At 41.0% G+C, this 18,744-nt stretch overlaps 1 protein-coding gene across 1 annotated transcript in view; it reads right to left on the bottom strand.

The window, feature by feature from the left end:
* LOC124003565 (contactin-4-like) overlaps positions 1-18,744 on the bottom strand; it is a 45,576-nt gene that overhangs the window by 14,582 nt on the left and 12,250 nt on the right. Inside the window, exons 5-10 of the mRNA XM_046311922.1 lie at positions 16,184-16,387; positions 15,279-15,381; positions 12,037-12,221; positions 10,378-10,520; positions 6,560-6,689; positions 6,070-6,220 (exon numbers count right to left, since the gene is read on the bottom strand). Coding sequence (XP_046167878.1) covers positions 6,070-6,220; positions 6,560-6,689; positions 10,378-10,520; positions 12,037-12,221; positions 15,279-15,381; positions 16,184-16,387 — 916 coding nt within the window. The remainder of the gene's footprint in view (positions 1-6,069; positions 6,221-6,559; positions 6,690-10,377; positions 10,521-12,036; positions 12,222-15,278; positions 15,382-16,183; positions 16,388-18,744) is intronic.

Below are 18,744 nucleotides of genomic sequence, written 5' to 3'. Positions count from 1 at the left end.
TTAACTTCCTGACTGATATCTTGAGATGTTGCTTCAATATATCCACATCATTTTCCTCCCTCATGATGCCATTTTTTATATGAAGTGCACTAGTCCCTCCTGCAGAAAAGCACCTCCACAACATGATGCTGCCACCCCCGTGCTTCACGGTTGGGATGGTGTTCTTCGGCTTGCAAGCCTTCCCATTTTTCCTCCAAACATAACGGTGGTCATTATGGCCATACAGTTCTATTTTGCAGTTGCAATCCTTAGACTGGCTTTTTATGGTGGTTTTGGAGCAGTGGCTTCTTCCTTGCTGAGCGACCTTTCAGGTTATGTCGATATAGGACTCGTTTTACTGTGGATATAGATACTTTTGTACCTGTTTCCTCCAGCATTTTCACAAGGTCCTTTGCTGTTGTTCTGCAATTGATTTGCACTTTTCGCACCAAAGTATGTTCATCTCATCTCTTCCTTCCTGAGCAGTATGACGGCTGCGTGGTCCCATGGTGTTTATACTTGCGTACTATTGTTTGTACAGATGAACGTGCTACCTTCAGGCATGAACCAGACTTGTGGAGGGCTGATTTCTTTTGATTTTCCCATGATGTCAAGCAAAGAGGCACTGAATTTAAAGTAAGGCCTTGAAATATCATCCACAGGTACACTCCAATTGACTCAAATTATGTCAATTAGCCTATCAGAAGCTTCTAAAGCCACAACATAATTTTCTGGAATTTTCCAAGCTGTTTAAAGGCACAGTTAACTTAGTGTATGTAAACTTCTGACCCACTGGAATTGTAATACAGTTCATTATAAGTGAAATAATCTGTCTGTAAACAATTTTTGGAAAAACGACTTGTGTCATGCACAAATGAGATGTCCTAACCGACTTGCCAAAACTATAGTTTGTTAACAAGACATTTGTGGAGTGGTTGAAAAACAAGTTCTAATGAGTCCAGCCTAAGTGTATGTAAACTTCAGACTTCAATTGTTTATTTGCAACATTTTCCCCATTGTTTGTATAACTTCCACATCACAATCTAGATTTCAAAGTGGTTTACTTTATACAACGTAACAAAAGTAACCTCCTAACAATGAAGTTGTTTTCATTCATTGTTTGCCAAATTCCACAAACATTGGGTTTTTAATGCTTGTACTTTATTTTGAAATATAACAAAATCTAACAAATGTAAACATGCATAAACAATGCTGTGAACTCCTAGCTATCGTGACACTCTGTTCCAGCAAATCAAAAACAAAAGCTGTGAACAGCAAGCTCAGAAATCAAACAATTTCACTGCAGCTCTTAAAAATATGAATTCACTCAGGCTGAGCTGAGACCATGCCTGACATAGGGTGCTTTGGGCAGATTTATTGAAAAAAAGATCAAATATTGAGTGATGGAGGCGTGCTGAAAACATGGCCTGAGGGGCAATGAGCTGCAAAACAAATAAAACGTAAAGAACTATCTGCTTTAAGAAAGAAACGCTGTTCAATGCTGTGCATTTTCTATTCTCGTCCAGACACACAGCCTGCATATTCACTTCTTTCTCTTTTTCCACATGACTGCCAAAGGAATATGATAACTAATCAATCGCTCTGCTCACATGTTGAGGCACGTCCACCGAGTTACGGAAAGACGATGGAAATGTTGCAGCACATATCGATTCAGGCCACAGCCTAAAAGCAGCAGTACCTCCAAGGCTCCTGTTCACCCTCCATCTGACTCAACCACACTACCCCAATTAAAGATGCAGAATTACAGGGAGTGTGGGAGGAGTACACTAAACATTGTACTGCTGGTGAGCTCCCTCTCTCTAATTTAAGGGGCTTCATTGGCATACGAAACATATGTTTCCATTACCAAAGCAAGTGAAATAGATAATGATAAGGAATAAGGAATAAGATAAGGAATACCTAGGATAGGATAAGTAATCCCTCTCACCCCCCCCCCCCTTTAAGATTTAGATGCACTATTGTAAAGTGACTGTTCCACTCGATGTCATAAGTCGCTCTGGATAAGAATGTCTGCTAAATGACTTAAATGTAAATGTAAATGAACAAAAGTGAAATAAACAATACAATATTAACAGTAAACATTACACAAAAGTTCCAAAAGAAAAGACATTTCAAATGTTGTAATGATGTGCAAATAGTTCAAGTACAAAATGGAACATAAATATAGGTTGTATTTACAAATGGTGTTTGTTCTTCAAGGGTTGCCCTTTTCTTGTGGCAACAGGTCACAAATATTTATGCTGTGATTGCAAAAAAATTCCCCAATAGATATGTGAGTTTATCAAAATTGGATTTGTTTTCAAATTCTTTGTGGGTCTGTGTAATCCGAGGGAAATATGGGTCTCTAATATGGTCACACATTTGGCAGGAGTTTAGGAAGTACAGCTCAGTTTCCACCTAATTTTGTGGGCAGTGTGCACATAGCCTCTTCTATTGAGAGCCAGGTCTGCTGCTCACTGAATCTGTACATAGTCAAACACTTTCTTAATTTTGGATCAGTCATGGTGGTCAGGTATTCTGCCACTGTGTACTCTCTGTTTAGGGCTAAATAGCATTCTAGTTTGCTCTGTATTTTTGTAAATTCTTTCCAATGTGTCAAGTAATTCTTTTTTTGTTTTCTCAAGATTTGGTTGGGTCTAATTGTGTTGCTGTCCTGGGGCTCTGTGGGGTCTGTTTGTGTTTGTGAACAGAGCCCCAGGACCAGCTTGCTTAGGGGGCTCTTCTCCAGGTTCATTTCACTGTAGGTGATGGCTTTGTTATGGAAGATTTGGGAATCACTTATTTTTTGGTAGTTGTAAAATGTAACGGCTCTTTTCTGGATTTTGATAATTAACGGGTATCTGCCTAATTCTGCTCTGCATGCATTATTTGGTGTTTTACGATGTACACAGAGGATATTTTCTGCATGCAGAGTCTGATCTTTATTTAGGTCACAACAATAGACAAACAAAGTCTGCTTAAACTAATAACACACACATTTTACGTTTTCATGTCTTTATTGAACACACCATGTAAACATTCACAGTGCAGGGTGGAAAAAATATGTGAAACCTTGGATTTAATAACCTCAACCAAACGTTTTCTGTAGTTGCAAATCAGACCTGCACAATGGCCAGGAGGAATTTTGGACCATTCCTCTTTACAAAACTGTTTCTGTTCGGCAATATTCTTGGGATGTCTGGTGTGAACTGTTCTCTTGACGTCATGCCACAGCATCTCAATTGGGTCGAGGTCTGGACTCTGACTGGGCCACTCCAGAAGGCCATTCTGTTGTTGATTTACTTCTGTGTTTTGGGTCATTGTCCTGTTGCATCACCCAACTTATGTTCAATTGGCAGACAGATAGCCTAACATTCTCCTGCAAAATGGCTTGATACACTTGGGAATTCATTTTTCCGTCGATGATAGCAAGCTGTCCAGGCCCCGAGGCAGCAAAGCAGCCCCAAACCATGATGCTCCCTCCACCATACTTTACTGTTGGGATGAGGTTTTGATGTTGGTGTGATGTGCCTTTTCTCCACACATAGTGTTGTATGTTCCTTCCAAACAACTCTACTGTAGTTTCATCTGTCCATAGAATATTTTGCCAGTAGTGCTGTGGAACATCCAGGTGTATTGTTTCAAACTTTAGACGTGTAGCAAAGTTTTTTGGGGACTGCAGTAGCAACAGTGCTGAACTTCCTCCATTTATAGACAATTTGTCTTATCGTGGACTGATGAACATCAAGGGTTTTAGAGAAACTTTTATAACCATTTCCAGCTTAATGCAAGTCAACAATTGTTAATCTTAGGTCTTCTGAGATGTCTTTTGTTCGAGGCATGGTTCACAACAGGAAATGCTTCTTGTGAATAGCAAACTCAAATTTTGTGAGTGTTTTTATAGGGCAAGGTAGCGCTAACCGACATCTCCAATCTCGTTTCATTAATTGGACTCCAGGTTAGCTGACTCCTGACTCCAATTAGCTTTTGGAGAAGTCATTAGCCTATGGGTTCACATACTTTCACACTGTCAATGTTTAAATGATGTATTCAGTATAGACAAGAAAAATACAATACTTTGTGTGTTATTAGTTTTAAGCACACTATGTTTGTCTATTGTTGTGACTTAGATGAAGATCAGATCAAATTTGATGACCAATTAATGCAGAAATCCAGGTAATTCCAAAGGGTTCACATAGTTTGTTCTTGCACTCTCTCTCTCTCACACACACACACACACACACACACACACACACACACACACACACACACACACACACACACACACACACACACACACACACACACACACACACACACACACACACACACACACACACACACACACACACACACACACACACACACACACACACACACACACACACACACACAGAGGGTGGGCGGTGGTATCCTGGATATGTTATTCTCCAGCTCTTGGTCCACAGCCTGCTTTTGGCAGAGTCTTTCTCTCAGAGGACTGCAGTACAGTCATTTACTATAGTTTAGTGTAGCTGCAGCTGGGTTATGCAGCAGTTCCACTGTCCCCACAGACCTTCTGTGCTAAGACTAGCACCTCAAGTGAACTTGTCAGCTGTGAAGCTGTGAGGCTGTGAGGCTGTGAGGCTTGCATGAGAGGTTACAAGGTATCATTTATAGCCATGGCTGAATACAAGCTTGAAAGACCAAGGTCATCATAATGAACATGAAAGTCCCTACCATAACTGTGAAGGTGTTGTATAGAACATCCCTGAATACAGAGATATACAGGCTTCTAGCAAGGTTCTGGACATCTCTATTGAACTACAGGCAAAAGAGAGAATGTTAGCAAAAAGCACCCACACCACGTCACCGTCCCCTTGATTAGAGGCACAAACAGTGTTGAGCCCGAGAGACTAGCAAGTTCCCAGGAGAATGGCCCTTATACACGAGCCATCAATGGCATGAGCAGCGATTGGTACTGTTATTGGGTCATTCAACCAATTCGGTGCCTTTTGAGAAAAATACTATAGTTAGTGCCTATTAAGTGCCAAATAAAGTAACAGGGTTGACGATTTCATCCAAAATCAGCCATAAATTCCCCTGTGACAAGGGGAATGGAAGCTTGTTGTGTGCAACAGGGAGATGCAATTGAATGCAAGCTTCACAAAAAATGCAATTGTAAAACATTTCTAGCCTGTCTATCTATGGGTAACAGGGTTGATGTGTTATTCTAGCCTGTCTATCTATGGGTAACAGGGTTGATGTGTTATTCTAGCCTGTCTATCTATGGGTAACAGGGTTGATGTGTTATTCTAGCCTGTCTATCTATGGGTAACAGGGTTGATGTGTTATTCTAGCCTGTCTATCTATGGGTAACAGGGTTGATGTGTTATTCTAGCCTGTCTATCTATGGGTAACAGGGTTGATGTGTTATTCTAGCCTGTCTATCTATAGGTAACAGGGTTGATGTGTTATTCTAGCCTGTCTATCTATGGGTAACAGGGTTGATGTGTTATTCTAGCCTGTCTATCTATAGGTAACAGGGTTGATGTGTTATTCTAGCCTGTCTATCTATAGGTAACAGGGTTGATGTTGTGTTATGCTCGACACGCTCAGTTTTACACCACAAAACACCAGAAAATGGCAAACAAAATTGTAGAACCAGCTCACCTGCATTTACTCAATGATTGTGCAATGTTTCTAAAACCAACCAATTTTAAATAAAAAAAGGAATATTTTAAACATATTAAAACGAGAGTTCAGTTCACGTAACAGGGTTGACCTTAAAATGAGGGACAGACCTAAACAAATCACTATTTCTTTCATGTGATTCATCTTCAGAAATGACTTTTTAGCTAGGGCTTTACAGTGATGGTGAACCTTGGATACATTCTGGAATGAAGTCTTCCTAGAAGTGACACGTTTGACAGAGCTTTAGAAAGCCTTAATTCATATTAACATTTAGATGTATTCATTTCTCCATGTCGTCTGTACTGAAGGGAGATTCAGTTAACATAACAGGCTTTTAAAATTCAATATTAGTGCACAATTTCTGCCTAAAATACAAAAAGGCACTTATTTCATGGAACGACCCTATTGCGACAGTACCTCCTGCTGTCCTTCAGAAACTCTCCCCCTCTCCGCCAGGAGATGGAGGCCCTTGGGGACGCATGGGGACGGCACTCCATTATCACCTCCCCCCCTCTCTGGATCAGCATGGACTTCTTCACAAGACTCTTGGAGAAGTCAGGTGCAGAGGCTGCATGTGGAACAGAACAAACCCTGTTGAAACCATTCTGTTCTCTTTGATGAGGCAGTGGCACAGCAGCTAGCTACCGTATGTATGCATTAGCCAAACTGTCAAACGCATCATAGTCAATTATAAAAATGTAATTTCATGAAAAACCACTGGCTGACTTTCTTTATCAAGTAATTATGTAAATGTGGCTAAAAACCATGGCTCAGCTGATATTCACTTTCTGTTAATTTCTACTGACAGCGTTAGTACATGTCTTAACCTTGCTGTGTCTCTCGCTTCAGTTTTTTTTAAATAAGACAAAAAAAATACTACAGACTAGAGTCATCTAGATATACTTACCTACAACCTTGAGTTCAGCGCTGGCATAGATGACTCCATGTTCGTTCTCTGCCAGGCACTGGTACATCCCAGAGTCCAACAGGTTGATCCTGGATATGGCCAATCGTCCACCTTCTAAAAGTATCCTGTCCTGGTAACAAGAGAGATACACCCTCAATAACACATCTCAGTATAGGATGTGAAATGTGTGATAAAACTCCAATTATAAACTGAGTGGTTCAAGCCCTGAATGCTGATTGGCTAACAGCCGTGGCATATCACGGTATGACAAAACATGTATTTTTACTGCTAAGATTACGTTGGTAGCCCGTTTATAATAGCAATACGGCAATTCGGGGGTTTGTGATATATCGCCAATATACCACAGCTAAGGGATGTGTCCAGGCACCATATACAATACCTCCTCGGGCCTTGTTGCTTAAATATACAGTACCAGTCAAAAGTTTGGACACCTACTCACTCAAGGGTTTTTCTTTATTTTTACCATTTTCTAGATTGTAGAATAATAGTGAAGACATCAAAACTATGAAATGACACATATGGAATCATGTAGTAAGCAAAAAAGTGTTAAAGATTCTTCAAAGTAGCCACCCTTTGCCTTGATGACAGCTTTGCACACTCTTGGCATTCTCTCAACCAGCTTCACCTGGAATGCTTTTCCAAAAGTCTTGAAGGAGTTCCACACATATGCTGAGAACTTGTTGGCTGCTTTTCCTTCACTCTGCGGTCCAACTCATCCCAAACAATCTAAATTGGGTAGAGGTCAGGTGATTGTGGTGGCCAGGGCCCAGACTCACAAAAAAATTATTACGCAAAAACTTAAGCTGCTTAAGAAACAAAATTCATAAGTTCATAAGATAATTCGTAAGTGCAATAAGATAATTCGTAAGTGCAATTCCTGAACAATTTCTTAAGATTTAATGATTTTCTTACAAACTCCTCCAATATCTTCCTACGTATCATCTTAAGATATTTGTTGCTAGGCAACTGATTTAGCTAGCTAGCTAGCTAGCAATGGCAATCACATTAGCAAATTTCCAACTGAGATTACTATTCTAAAACATGTTCTTGGGTTTTAAATAATAAATACTGACAATTTCAGATGAAGTTTGTGTGAATTAAACATGTTCAATTGCTTTCATGAGATTTTTCTCTCACTGTCCTGAGTTTAAGACAAGGGTTTAGCCATCTTGGAATTGAAAGAACATTTCCAATAACTTCATTTTCAAGAATCTAACTTCTTCTTAAATTTTGCTTAAGGAGAAACATAAGAAATAGCGCAAGATAATTTCCAATAACCTTTTGGAGGAATAGCAACTTGGCTTAACTTTCTCCTTAAGTTTATAGTTTAGACCTTTCTTCTTAACTGCCATTTTTTCCTTAAGAAGGTTTGTGAATCTGGCCCCAGGTAAATGATGCGGCACTCCATCACTCTCCTTCTTGGTCAAATAGCCCGTACACAGCCTGGAGGTGTGTTTTGGGACAATGTCCTGTTGAAAAACAAATGATAGTCCCACTAAGCGCACACATGGAACACAGGGAACCACACATGCAGAGATCATACGTTCTCCTACTCCGCATCTCACAAAGACACAGCGGTTGGAACAAAAATCTCAAATTTGGACTCAGACCAAAGGACAGATTTACACCCGGTCTAATGTCCATTGCTCGTGTTTCTTGGCTCAAGCAAGTCTCTTCTTATTATTGGTGTCCTTTAGTAGTGGTTTCTTTGCAGAAATTCAACCATGAAGGCCTGAGTCATGCAGTCTTCTCTGAACAGTTGATGATGAGATGTGTCTGTTACATGAACTCCATTAAGCATTTATTTGTGCTGCAAGTTCTGAGGCTGTTGACTCCAATTAACTTATCCTCTGCAGCAGAGGTAACTCTGGGTCTACCTTTCCTGTGGCAGTTATCATGAGAGCCAGTTTCATCATAGCACTTGAAAGTTCAACCTCAGGAGGCTGAAGAAATTTGGCTTGTCACCAAAACACTAACAAACTTCTACAGATGCACAATCGAGAGCATCCTGTCGGGCTGTATCACCGCCTGATACGGCAACTGCTCCGCCCACAACCGTAAGGCTCTCCAGAGGGTAGTGAGGTCTGCACAACGCATCACCGGGGGCATTCTACCTGCGCTCCAGGACACCTACACCACCCGATGTCACAGGAAGGCCATAAAGATCATCAAGGACAACAACCACCCGAGCCACTGCCTGTTCACCCCGCTATCATCCAGAAGGCGAGGTCATTACAGGTGCATCAAAGTTGGGACCGAGAGACTGAAAAACATCTTCTATCTCAAGGCCATCAGACTGTTAAACAGCCACCACTAACATTGAGTGGCTGTTCCCAACACACTGACTCAACTCCAGCCACTTTAATAATGGGAATTGATGGGAAATGATGTAAAATATATCACTAGCCACTTTAAACAATGCTACCTAATATAATGTTTACATACCCTACATTATTCATCTCATATGTATACATATATACTGTACTCTATATCATCTACTGCATCCTTATGTAATACATGTATCACTAGCCACTTTAACTATGCCACTTTGTTTACATACTCATCTCATATTTATATACTGCACTCAATACCATCTACTGTATCTTGCCTATGCCGCTCTGTACCATCACTCATTCATATATCTTTATGTACATATTCTTGATCCCCTTACACTTGTGTCTATAAGGTAGGAGATTTGGAATTGTTAGTTAGATTACTTGTTGGTTATTACTGCATTGTCGGAAGTAGAAGCACAAGCATTTCGCTACACTCGCATTAACATCTGCTAACCATGTGTATGTGACAAATACAATTTGATTTGATTTGATTTTGTTGACAAGTTCCTTAAAGTATTGATGGACTGTCATTTCGCTTTGCTTATTTAAGCTTTTATCAAATAGGGCTCTCTTCTGTATACCACCCCTAACTTGTTACAACACAACTGATTGGCTCAAACGCATTAAGAAGAAAATAAATTACACAAATGAACTAGAAACACCTGTTAATTGAAATGCATTCCAGGTGACTACCTCATGAAGCTGGTTGAGAGAATGCCAAGAGTGCACAAAGCTGTCATCAAGGCAAAGGGTGGCTACTTTGAAGAATCTCCCAACTCAAATCTGTTTTGATTTGTTTAACACTTTTTTGGTTACTACATCATGTCTTCACTATTACTCTACAATGCAGAAAATAGTAGAAATAAATAAAAACCCTTGAATGAGTATAAGGGCCCAAACGTTTGAGTTTGACTGGTACTGCACACTGCGTATAGAAAACATTAACATAGAATGACCAGGTAAATCCAGGTGAAAGCTATGATCCTCTATCGATGTCACGTGTTAAATCTACTTCAATCAGTGTAGATGAAAGTGTGGAGACAGGTTAAAGAAGGATTTATAAGCAATTGTGAAAATGTAGACATGGATTGTGTATGTGTGCCTTTCAGAGGGTGAATGGGCAAGACAAAATATTTAAGTGCCTTTGAACGGAGTATGGTAGCAGGTGCCAGGCGCAGCGGTTTGTGTTAATAACTACAAGGCTGCTGGGTTTTTCACTCTCAAAAGTTTCCTGTGTGTATCAGTTTTATATGCCCTGTAATATCTCTGATGATTGTAATATCTCTGATGATTGTGTGTGACCTTTGCAGCAAACTTTGATGGGTAGAATTCTGAAATAAAAATTGGCTTAATGTTTGATCTCATGTCTTTGATCTGAGATGAAAAGGGGTCTTAAGATGGTTAGACTAGTTCTTAATGGGATTGCACAATTACACATTCAAATTCTAAAGTCATTCTCACCTCCAACACCAGGGGCTCCCCGTTCTTCAGCCATCTGTACACGGGTTTAGGCTTACCGCTCGCCCTACACTCCCACTGAAGATTAGCCTCGATAGCCATATGAGCATCTTTTAACGTCTGGACCCAGTGCAGATGTTCAACATCTGTAGAATAAATATCACAATTTAGTTTCAAAATGTCAGCATCTATATTGACAGTTCTAATGCAAAACTGGTCTTTATTGGCCTAAATAATTCAATAATTAATGGCACAAAGAATAGCTGTATGATAGAGCTGAAAGCTGTCCTAAGCTTGGGATGCAATTTGAATTTTTCTCTAAGGACCAACTGGGTTGTGGCAGTGTTCAAGTTGGCAAGACAACGACTTAGCCACTTCAGAATGACTAAACATAAAGGTTAATTGGTACACATTAATTCCAGATTATCCTGTCTTTATAATGCCCTTTCATAGAGTGAGCAAAAGGTTTTCCAGGCCTGACTTATGACCAAAATGTATCCATAATTTATGGACCAGATATTTTAATTAGACTTGATTAGCTAAACATTGACAAAGGACAGATAAAATCATTAGCATTCAAACAATGTGTTAGTTATTATTAGTTATATTTCATGTTAAGAATTTAAAGTTGAAAACAACTTATTGCTTTTAATCAATTTATTATTATATTAAGAAGCAGCAACAAGGATGGGAAATAAAGTTAAAGGTCCCGAAAAATAATTCTGAATCCCATGTAAAATAGACTTTTGAGTGACTAAAATATCCCCCATAGTATTTGTTTTGTTTAGAAATGAGCAATATTTGAGATTAATTTTTTCTCTCTCATGGCTAACTACCAGGAAGTTGGAAAGACAGGCTGAGTGGCCAGTGAGCTTAAATTCATGATTTCTCCTTGAACGACAGCTCTTTGAAACGCCTATGTCAAGCAACTTGGATGCAGTGTTACAGCAAAATAATCTCAAGCTAATTTGGTGATACACAAAGCAAGTCAAACAACATCGAAATTGCATCAATGATGTCAAAAATGTTTTATACATCTCCCTTTTGTCTCTTTTGATGTGGTTTACGGCTGATGGATGTGTTGACTTGAAAACTGCGTCGGAGTTTTGAACTACCCTCCCCCCAATTGTTTCATGCTGGCTGAAGACCTAGCTAGCCAGTAACTAGCTAACACCAGACACAGACGAAAGGGGACACATCTTTGTCATAGATAAATAGGGTAAACATTTTAATTAGATTTGACACCCTATGGACAAATTTTGACATCAGTAGAGTAGCTATCTAGCTATATATAACCACGCTCCTCTGCAAACACGCCTTCTCCGTTGGTTACAAGGCGGTACTTATTTAAATTAGGTACGAGAATATCATCTCACCACTGCTGTATTAAAATGAGAGGGTTAAGGTGATGTTACCATATCCCCTTAATAATCCCGCCTCCTGAATCTAAGTGTTTGACAGGGGGGTGGGTTCCAGTGACTTTATGATCACTTTATCAATGTAGAAGCAAAAGTTATTTTTCATACTTTGATCTGGTTTCATCCAATTTCATGAAAAACATGATTTGGACTGTTCATAACCTTCTGTACAGTTCAATTCATTATCACATATCACAAAAGCAACATACAATTGTTAATTTATATACATTGTGAGCGATCATACTCTGGAATATGAGTTGCCCCTTGGCAATGTTTTTTCCTCTGGAGTTCTCTGCAACACACTCATATGCACCAGCATCCTCCGGTCTGAAATATGGTATTTCCAGGACCCCATTGGAATGGTTGATTTTCATCTTGCCAGGGAGGGGATTCCCATCTGTTCTCCTCCATGTGATGGCAGGCACTGGGCTGGAGAGGTCAGGTAGTAAAGGTCACCACAGCCACATGCTTGATACTGACACTTAGTATTAAGACATTACCTGCCAGACATAGATACAGTGCCTAGTGAAAGTCTACACACTACTTGCAGTCTTCACATTTTGCTGCTTTAGAGTCAAATCTAAAAAGGGATTACATTAGATGTTTTCCCTAAATATCTATACAACCTACTCTACATTTTTAAAGTGAAAGGAAGATAGAACATTTTCCAAATTAATAATAATTTAAAACATTTAAATGTCTTGATTTCTTCACACCCCAGAGTTAATACTTGGTGGAGGCACCTTTGGCAGCTGTGAATCATTTGAAATAATATTCTACTTTCACAACTCTTAGGGGAATATACTACATGTCCATGTTTTTGTAAAAATGGCTCATGTTCAGTACATTTGGTTGGGAATCATTGATAGGCAGCAATATTCAAATTGTGTCTCTGATTTTCAAGCAGATTTGACTCAGAGACTAGACCACTCAGAAACACTCAACACCTGATCCTCCCTGTCACCAGCAGGGACTGGGGAGTATGTTAGGATCAAAATAAATATGCTAGCAGCAAAGCATTGGTACAACTGTTGAGGAAAACCTGCCACAGTCTGTTGAAAACCTAACCCTTGGATAGAGTTGTATTTTTCTGTGGGACAATTACACAAATTGTAATGCCAAAAACACACCAGAATGGCTTTCTAAGAGGTGTTGAGTGTTCCTGAATGGTCCAGTCACTGTCCTGACTTATATCTGCTTAAGAAATCACTGACACCTTTCAAATATTGCTGTCCATCAATGATCCAACCAAATTGACTGAGCTTGAGCAATTGTGACAAGAACAATGAATAAGTTGTGCCAGGTTGGTAATCTTATTCAAAATTATTCACAGCTGTAATGGCTGCCAAAGGTGTTTCCACCAAGTATTAAGTCCGGGGTGTGAAGAAATGCGCAATCAAGACATCCTCATTTTGTATTTCTTAGCAATGTCTAAATGTTTCTCTAATTTTTTATTCACTTTGAAGATGTGGAGCAGGTTGTGTAGATCAATAGGGAAAACAATACATTTTTAGATGTAATTGTAAGGCAGAAAAATGTGACGACTGTGCAAGGGGTGTGTATACTTTCACTAACAACAGTATCTAACAGTGGTGTGTGCCATGGGATATGTGTGCCATCTCTGCAGTATCTAACAGTGGTGTTTGCCATGGGATATGTGTGCCATCTCTGCAGTATCTAACAGTGGTGTGTGCCATGGGATATGTGTGCCATCTCTGCAGTATCTAACAGTGGTGTGTGCCATGGGATATGTGTGCCATCTCTGCAGTATCTAACAGTGGTGTGTGCCATGGGATATGCCATCTCTGCAGTATCTTAGTGTTGTGTGCCATATATGTGTGCCATCTCTGCAGTATCTAACAGTGGTGTGTGCCATGGGATATGTGTGCCATCTCTGCAGTATCTAACAGTGGTGTGTGCCATGGGATATGTGTGCCATCTCTGCAGTATCTAACAGTGGTGTGTGCCATGGGATATGTGTGCCATCTCTGCAGTATCTAACAGTGGTGTGTGCCATGGGATATGGATATGTGGTGCCATCTCTGCAGTATCTAACAGTGGTGTGTGCCATGGGATATGTGTGCCATCTCTGCAGTATCTAATAGTGGTGTGTGCCATCCATCTCTGCAGTATCTAACAGTGGTGTGTGCCATGGGATATGTGTGCCATCTCTGCAGTATCTAATAGTGGTGTGTGCCATGGGATATGTGTGCCATCTCTGCAGGTGGTGTGTGCCATATATGTGTGCCATCTCTGCAGTATCTAATAGTGGTGTGTGCCATCTCTGGGATATGTGTGCCATCTCTGCAGTATCTAACAGTGGTGTGTGCCATGGGATATGTGTGCCATCTCTGCAGTGCAGTATCTAATCTAGTGGTGTGTGCCATGGGATATGTGTGCCATCTCTGCAGTATCTAACAGTGGTGTGTGCCATGGGATATGTGTGCCATCTCTGCAGTATCTAACAGTGGTGTGTGCCATGGGATATGTGTGCCATCTCTGCAGTAGTTAGTGTTGTGTGCCATGGGATATGTGTGCCATCTCTGCAGTATCTAACAGTGGTGTGTGCCATGGGATATGTGTGCCATCTCTGCAGTATCTAATAGTGGTGTGTGCCATGGGATATGTGTGCCATCTCTGCAGTATCTAACAGTGGTGTGTGCCATGGGATATGTGTGCCATCTCTGCAGTATCTAATAGTGGTGTGTGCCATGGGATATGTGTGCCATCTCTGCAGTATCTAATAGTGGTGTGTGCCATGGGATATGTGTGCCATCTCTGCAGTATCTAATAGTGGTGTGTGCCATGGGATATGTGTGCCATCTCTGCATATCTAACAGTGGTGTGTGCCATGGGATATGTGTGCCATCTCTGCAGTATCTAACAGTGGTGTGTGCCATGGGATATGTGTGCCATCTCTGCAGTATCTAATAGTGGTGTGTGCCATGGGATATGTGTGCCATCTCTGCAGTATCTAATAGTGGTGTGTGCCATGGGATATGTGTGCCATCTCTGCAGTATCTAATAGTGGTGTGTGCCATGGGATATGTGTGCCATCTCTGCAGTATCTAATAGTGGTGTGTGCCATGGGATATGTGTGCCATCTCTGCAGTATCTAACAGTGGTGTGTGCCATGGGATATGTGTGCCATCTCTGCAGTATCTAACAGTGGTGTGTGCCATGGGATATGTGTGCCATCTCTGCAGTATCTAACAGTGGTGTGTGGGATATGTGTGCCATCTCTGCAGTATCTAACAGTGGTGTGTGCCATGGGATATGTGTGCCATCTCTGCAGTATCTAACAGTGGTGTGTGCCATGGGATATGTGTGCCATCTCTGCAGTATCTAACAGTGGTGTGTGCCATGGGAAATGTGTGCCATCTCGGGCCATGACTAACAGAGTACATTCTCAGAATATTTCATTGCATATGCAGACTATATGATGCTGCTACAGTGTTCTAGATAATGATCCCAGTTAAGACCTACTTTCCTAAGGCGAAGCATTCCAGTTTCACTGATGATCCTTTGGTGACATGAAGACTTTCTGGGAACTGAACTTCGATCTTTGGCTCATACTCTGCCATTACAGCTGTGTGAGGTGAAAGAAAATCAAATACATTCAAACCAAGTCAACATTGTGTTCTATAACTCTAATTAAATGCAAGACCTGTGGCACAGGACAGGATGGTAGAGGGCAAGCCTGCATGTTGATATGCTTTAGAGCAATACTTTGTTCAGGGGTTGTATGACTTTGGATAAAATCTCTGCTCCAGCTCAAATCTTAAGTGGCACACACTGTATAATCAGCAGTAATGAGGTTGAGGTGAATCTCCCTGTGCATGTATGTATGTATGTATGTATGTATGTATGTATGTATGTATGTATGTATGTATGTATGTATGTATGTATGTATGTATGTATGTATGTATGTATGTATGTATGTATGTATGTGTGTGTGTGTGTGTGTGTGTGTGTGTGTGTGTGTGTGTGTGTGTGTGTGTGTGTGTGTGTGTGTGTGTGTGTGTGTGTGTGTGTGTGCGTGCGTGCGTGTGTGTGTGTGTGTGTGTGTGTGTGTGTGTGTGTGTGTGTGTGTGTGTGTGTGTGTGTGTGTGTGTGTGTGTGTGTGTGTGTGTGTGTGTGTGTGTGTGTGTGTGTGTGTGTGTGTGTGTGTGTTGCTGCACTCTGCATATGTAAATGTTTAAATGTTTCTTTTCATGCAGAGAGAGAGTTTCAGACCCACAGCTCTGTAGAGTATGAATACTGCACAACCCACTCCTGAGCAGCAGAAAAACAAACAGATGACTGATTTTATCTCCTTAGCTTTCACTCCCTGCAACGGCACAGGCAAGTTCAGCGTGCAGGATAAGCAGGAGCCAGTGGAGCATTCTTACCGTCCCTGCGCAGCTCCACGGGGGTGGGCGAGCTGTAAACGGTGGTGTTGGTCATCATGTTCCTCACCACACACGTGTAGTTCCCCACATCGGAGGCCTCCACTTTGGCGATGTACAGGTTGCCTGTCCTCTGGGAGACGAAGCGACGGGTATCCTGCAGCAGGAAACTCGGGCGTCCGTTGAAAACCCACGAGTATTTGATCTCTGCAGAGGAAGAGCACAGACAGTAACCGCATAGGATCGTGGGTATTGACAAAGGAAGAGATACATGTTCCAATGACATTCCAAAATCTGCCAGTGTGGTGAAACTAAGAATAGACAAGAGATCAGGTTACATTTGTGTACCTGTACTGTAGCTATAAGAAAGGTGGAGACACAGTAGCTGAGTACAGTTTTCAAATTATAATATCAATGAAACATTGCACTTAGTGTGAGGTGCCAGATATTCCCATACCAGATATGTGCAAACAGTTAATAATTCAATAATGCATCATTCAAATGGTTATGTTTAACATGGCTGAACCTTGCCCTTTTCACATCTCTAAGTATCCCAGAGAGTAAGCAGAGATTTGGATACGCTATTGAATTACATGTTCAGTTAGCCACACATATTAAGGGTCAGTATTAAGGGTCAGTACCACAGGCTTGTGCAGATCAAACAGAGGAGTAAGTTCAAAAACAATATATAGAGAGATAGAGAGAGAGAGAAAAGAAAGAAAGAAAGAAAGAAAGAAAGAAAGAAAGAGAGAGATGAAAGAGAGATGTCGAGACAGCGACCAAGTCAGAGACAGAGACAGACAGAGAGAGAGAGACAGAGACGGAGACAGAGCGAGAGAGAGAGAGAGAGGAGGAGAGGAGGCATTTAGCAGCGGGATCTGAAGAAATCTGAAGAAATTAATGTGAAATTAAGAGCTTGTTATTAGAGGTGTGGGGGACGGGGAGGGTAGGATGGGCTGGGTTATTAAAGCCACTCTGTGATCAGAAACACATTACATCCTGCAGTCAGTCTTTTGACTGGACAGTAAAACATACCATTGCTTCCTTCTGGGAAACAGTGAATTCAAATCATCAGTGGTTCTGCTTACGGGTTGTGGTCTCATAACAATAGATGACTCGCAATAGATGACTCGCAGGCACATAATCTTCTCGGACAGAATTTAACTCTCAACATAGACCATTATATACCACATAATACTGAACACAGACCGTTTTAGACCACATAACACTGATTGATCAAAGTTACATCAAATGACATGTATCTTTCTATGTATATAGGTAAATGTATTTCTGTACAAGCATTAACTTGCATTCATTTGGTTTGACATTACTGCAACTTATGGCAGAAAACAAAAAAACATGTTTGCTTGGATGTTGTTAGGTTCTAATTCTCAGAGTGAAAACTCTACAGACACTATGAAAGATTAACCTGCATTAGACAATGATATTTCACAAGAGCACTGATATTTAACCCTTCCTCTAAAGCAGATGCATGTCTGTTGCTAGACAGAACCTTAGTGAGATCTGTTCTTCCTCCCTTCATCTGACCTCTACCCCAAAGTGCTCACTCCTCTTATCAATGCCTGCCACATGTGATGGCTTTCTCTGCACTCAACACATTCCACACTTAATTGCACGGACTATATACCTTCCTCCTACAGATAACCAGTAACTTCTGGTGTAGACCCTCTAAACCTAAGCACTCACTATTTCAATAGGATACCTGATAATTAACCATATCCCAAGTTTAGGAGTAAGTACCCAGAATCCATCAATCTAAAATCCACAGCATTGTTTTCCAATTGAAGCGTTGATTATTTTAGCAAAAGCTCTTACCAAAAGCAACTTAAAGCAAGGAGTGCATACATTTCCATACTGGCCCCCAGTGGGAATTGAACACAGAACCCTGGCATTGCAGGCACCATGCTCAACCAACTGAGCCACACGGGACTTCCTTTCAAATCCACCTGAAGACAGCAGCACTGTGTAACAAAATCCAATAAAATGTGTGACAATGGTCTATCTGGAAAAAAAGCAAGAAAATGTCAAATAAAGAGATGAAGGCATTTTGGGAAAAGGAGGGCAAATTGCAAAACGGTACAGTTCGAATCCCTTGTGGCCATTGATTCATTTAGAAACAGAGTTGAGAGTCTGCTAATCAGCACCACACAGACACGGAGCAGACTCACAGCTGTGCCACGGGATAACGCCCCCCCTCCCCGGAACAGCCACCAGGAGCCTTTATTACCCACATATACCCAGGCTACACTGAAAAAACCTGCCTCTAGGAAGTGGAGCACCGGAGGCTTTACAGATGACAGCATGGTCGCGGCTCACATGGGGGAAAGTCAGCTTGAGGGGGTATGAACTATGGATGTGAAAGGTATGAGTTTGGGGAGCGTTCACCTAGAGGAGTGGTGATGCTGCAGTCCAGTAGAAATGATAATAATAGCCAGTCCCACAGGAGAGGAAGAGAGAGGAAACAGGATATGAAAAGACTGAAAGACTAAGAGTAGTGAGAAGAAATAGTAGGCATGAGAACAAAAACATTTAACAGTGTCAGG

Source organism: Oncorhynchus gorbuscha, linkage group LG18, assembly GCF_021184085.1.
Source record: "Oncorhynchus gorbuscha isolate QuinsamMale2020 ecotype Even-year linkage group LG18, OgorEven_v1.0, whole genome shotgun sequence".
NCBI classification, from domain to species: Eukaryota; Metazoa; Chordata; class Actinopteri; order Salmoniformes; family Salmonidae; genus Oncorhynchus; species Oncorhynchus gorbuscha.
Note: the sequence above shows the minus strand (reverse complement) of the source record. Positions and strands in the feature narration are given on the sequence as shown.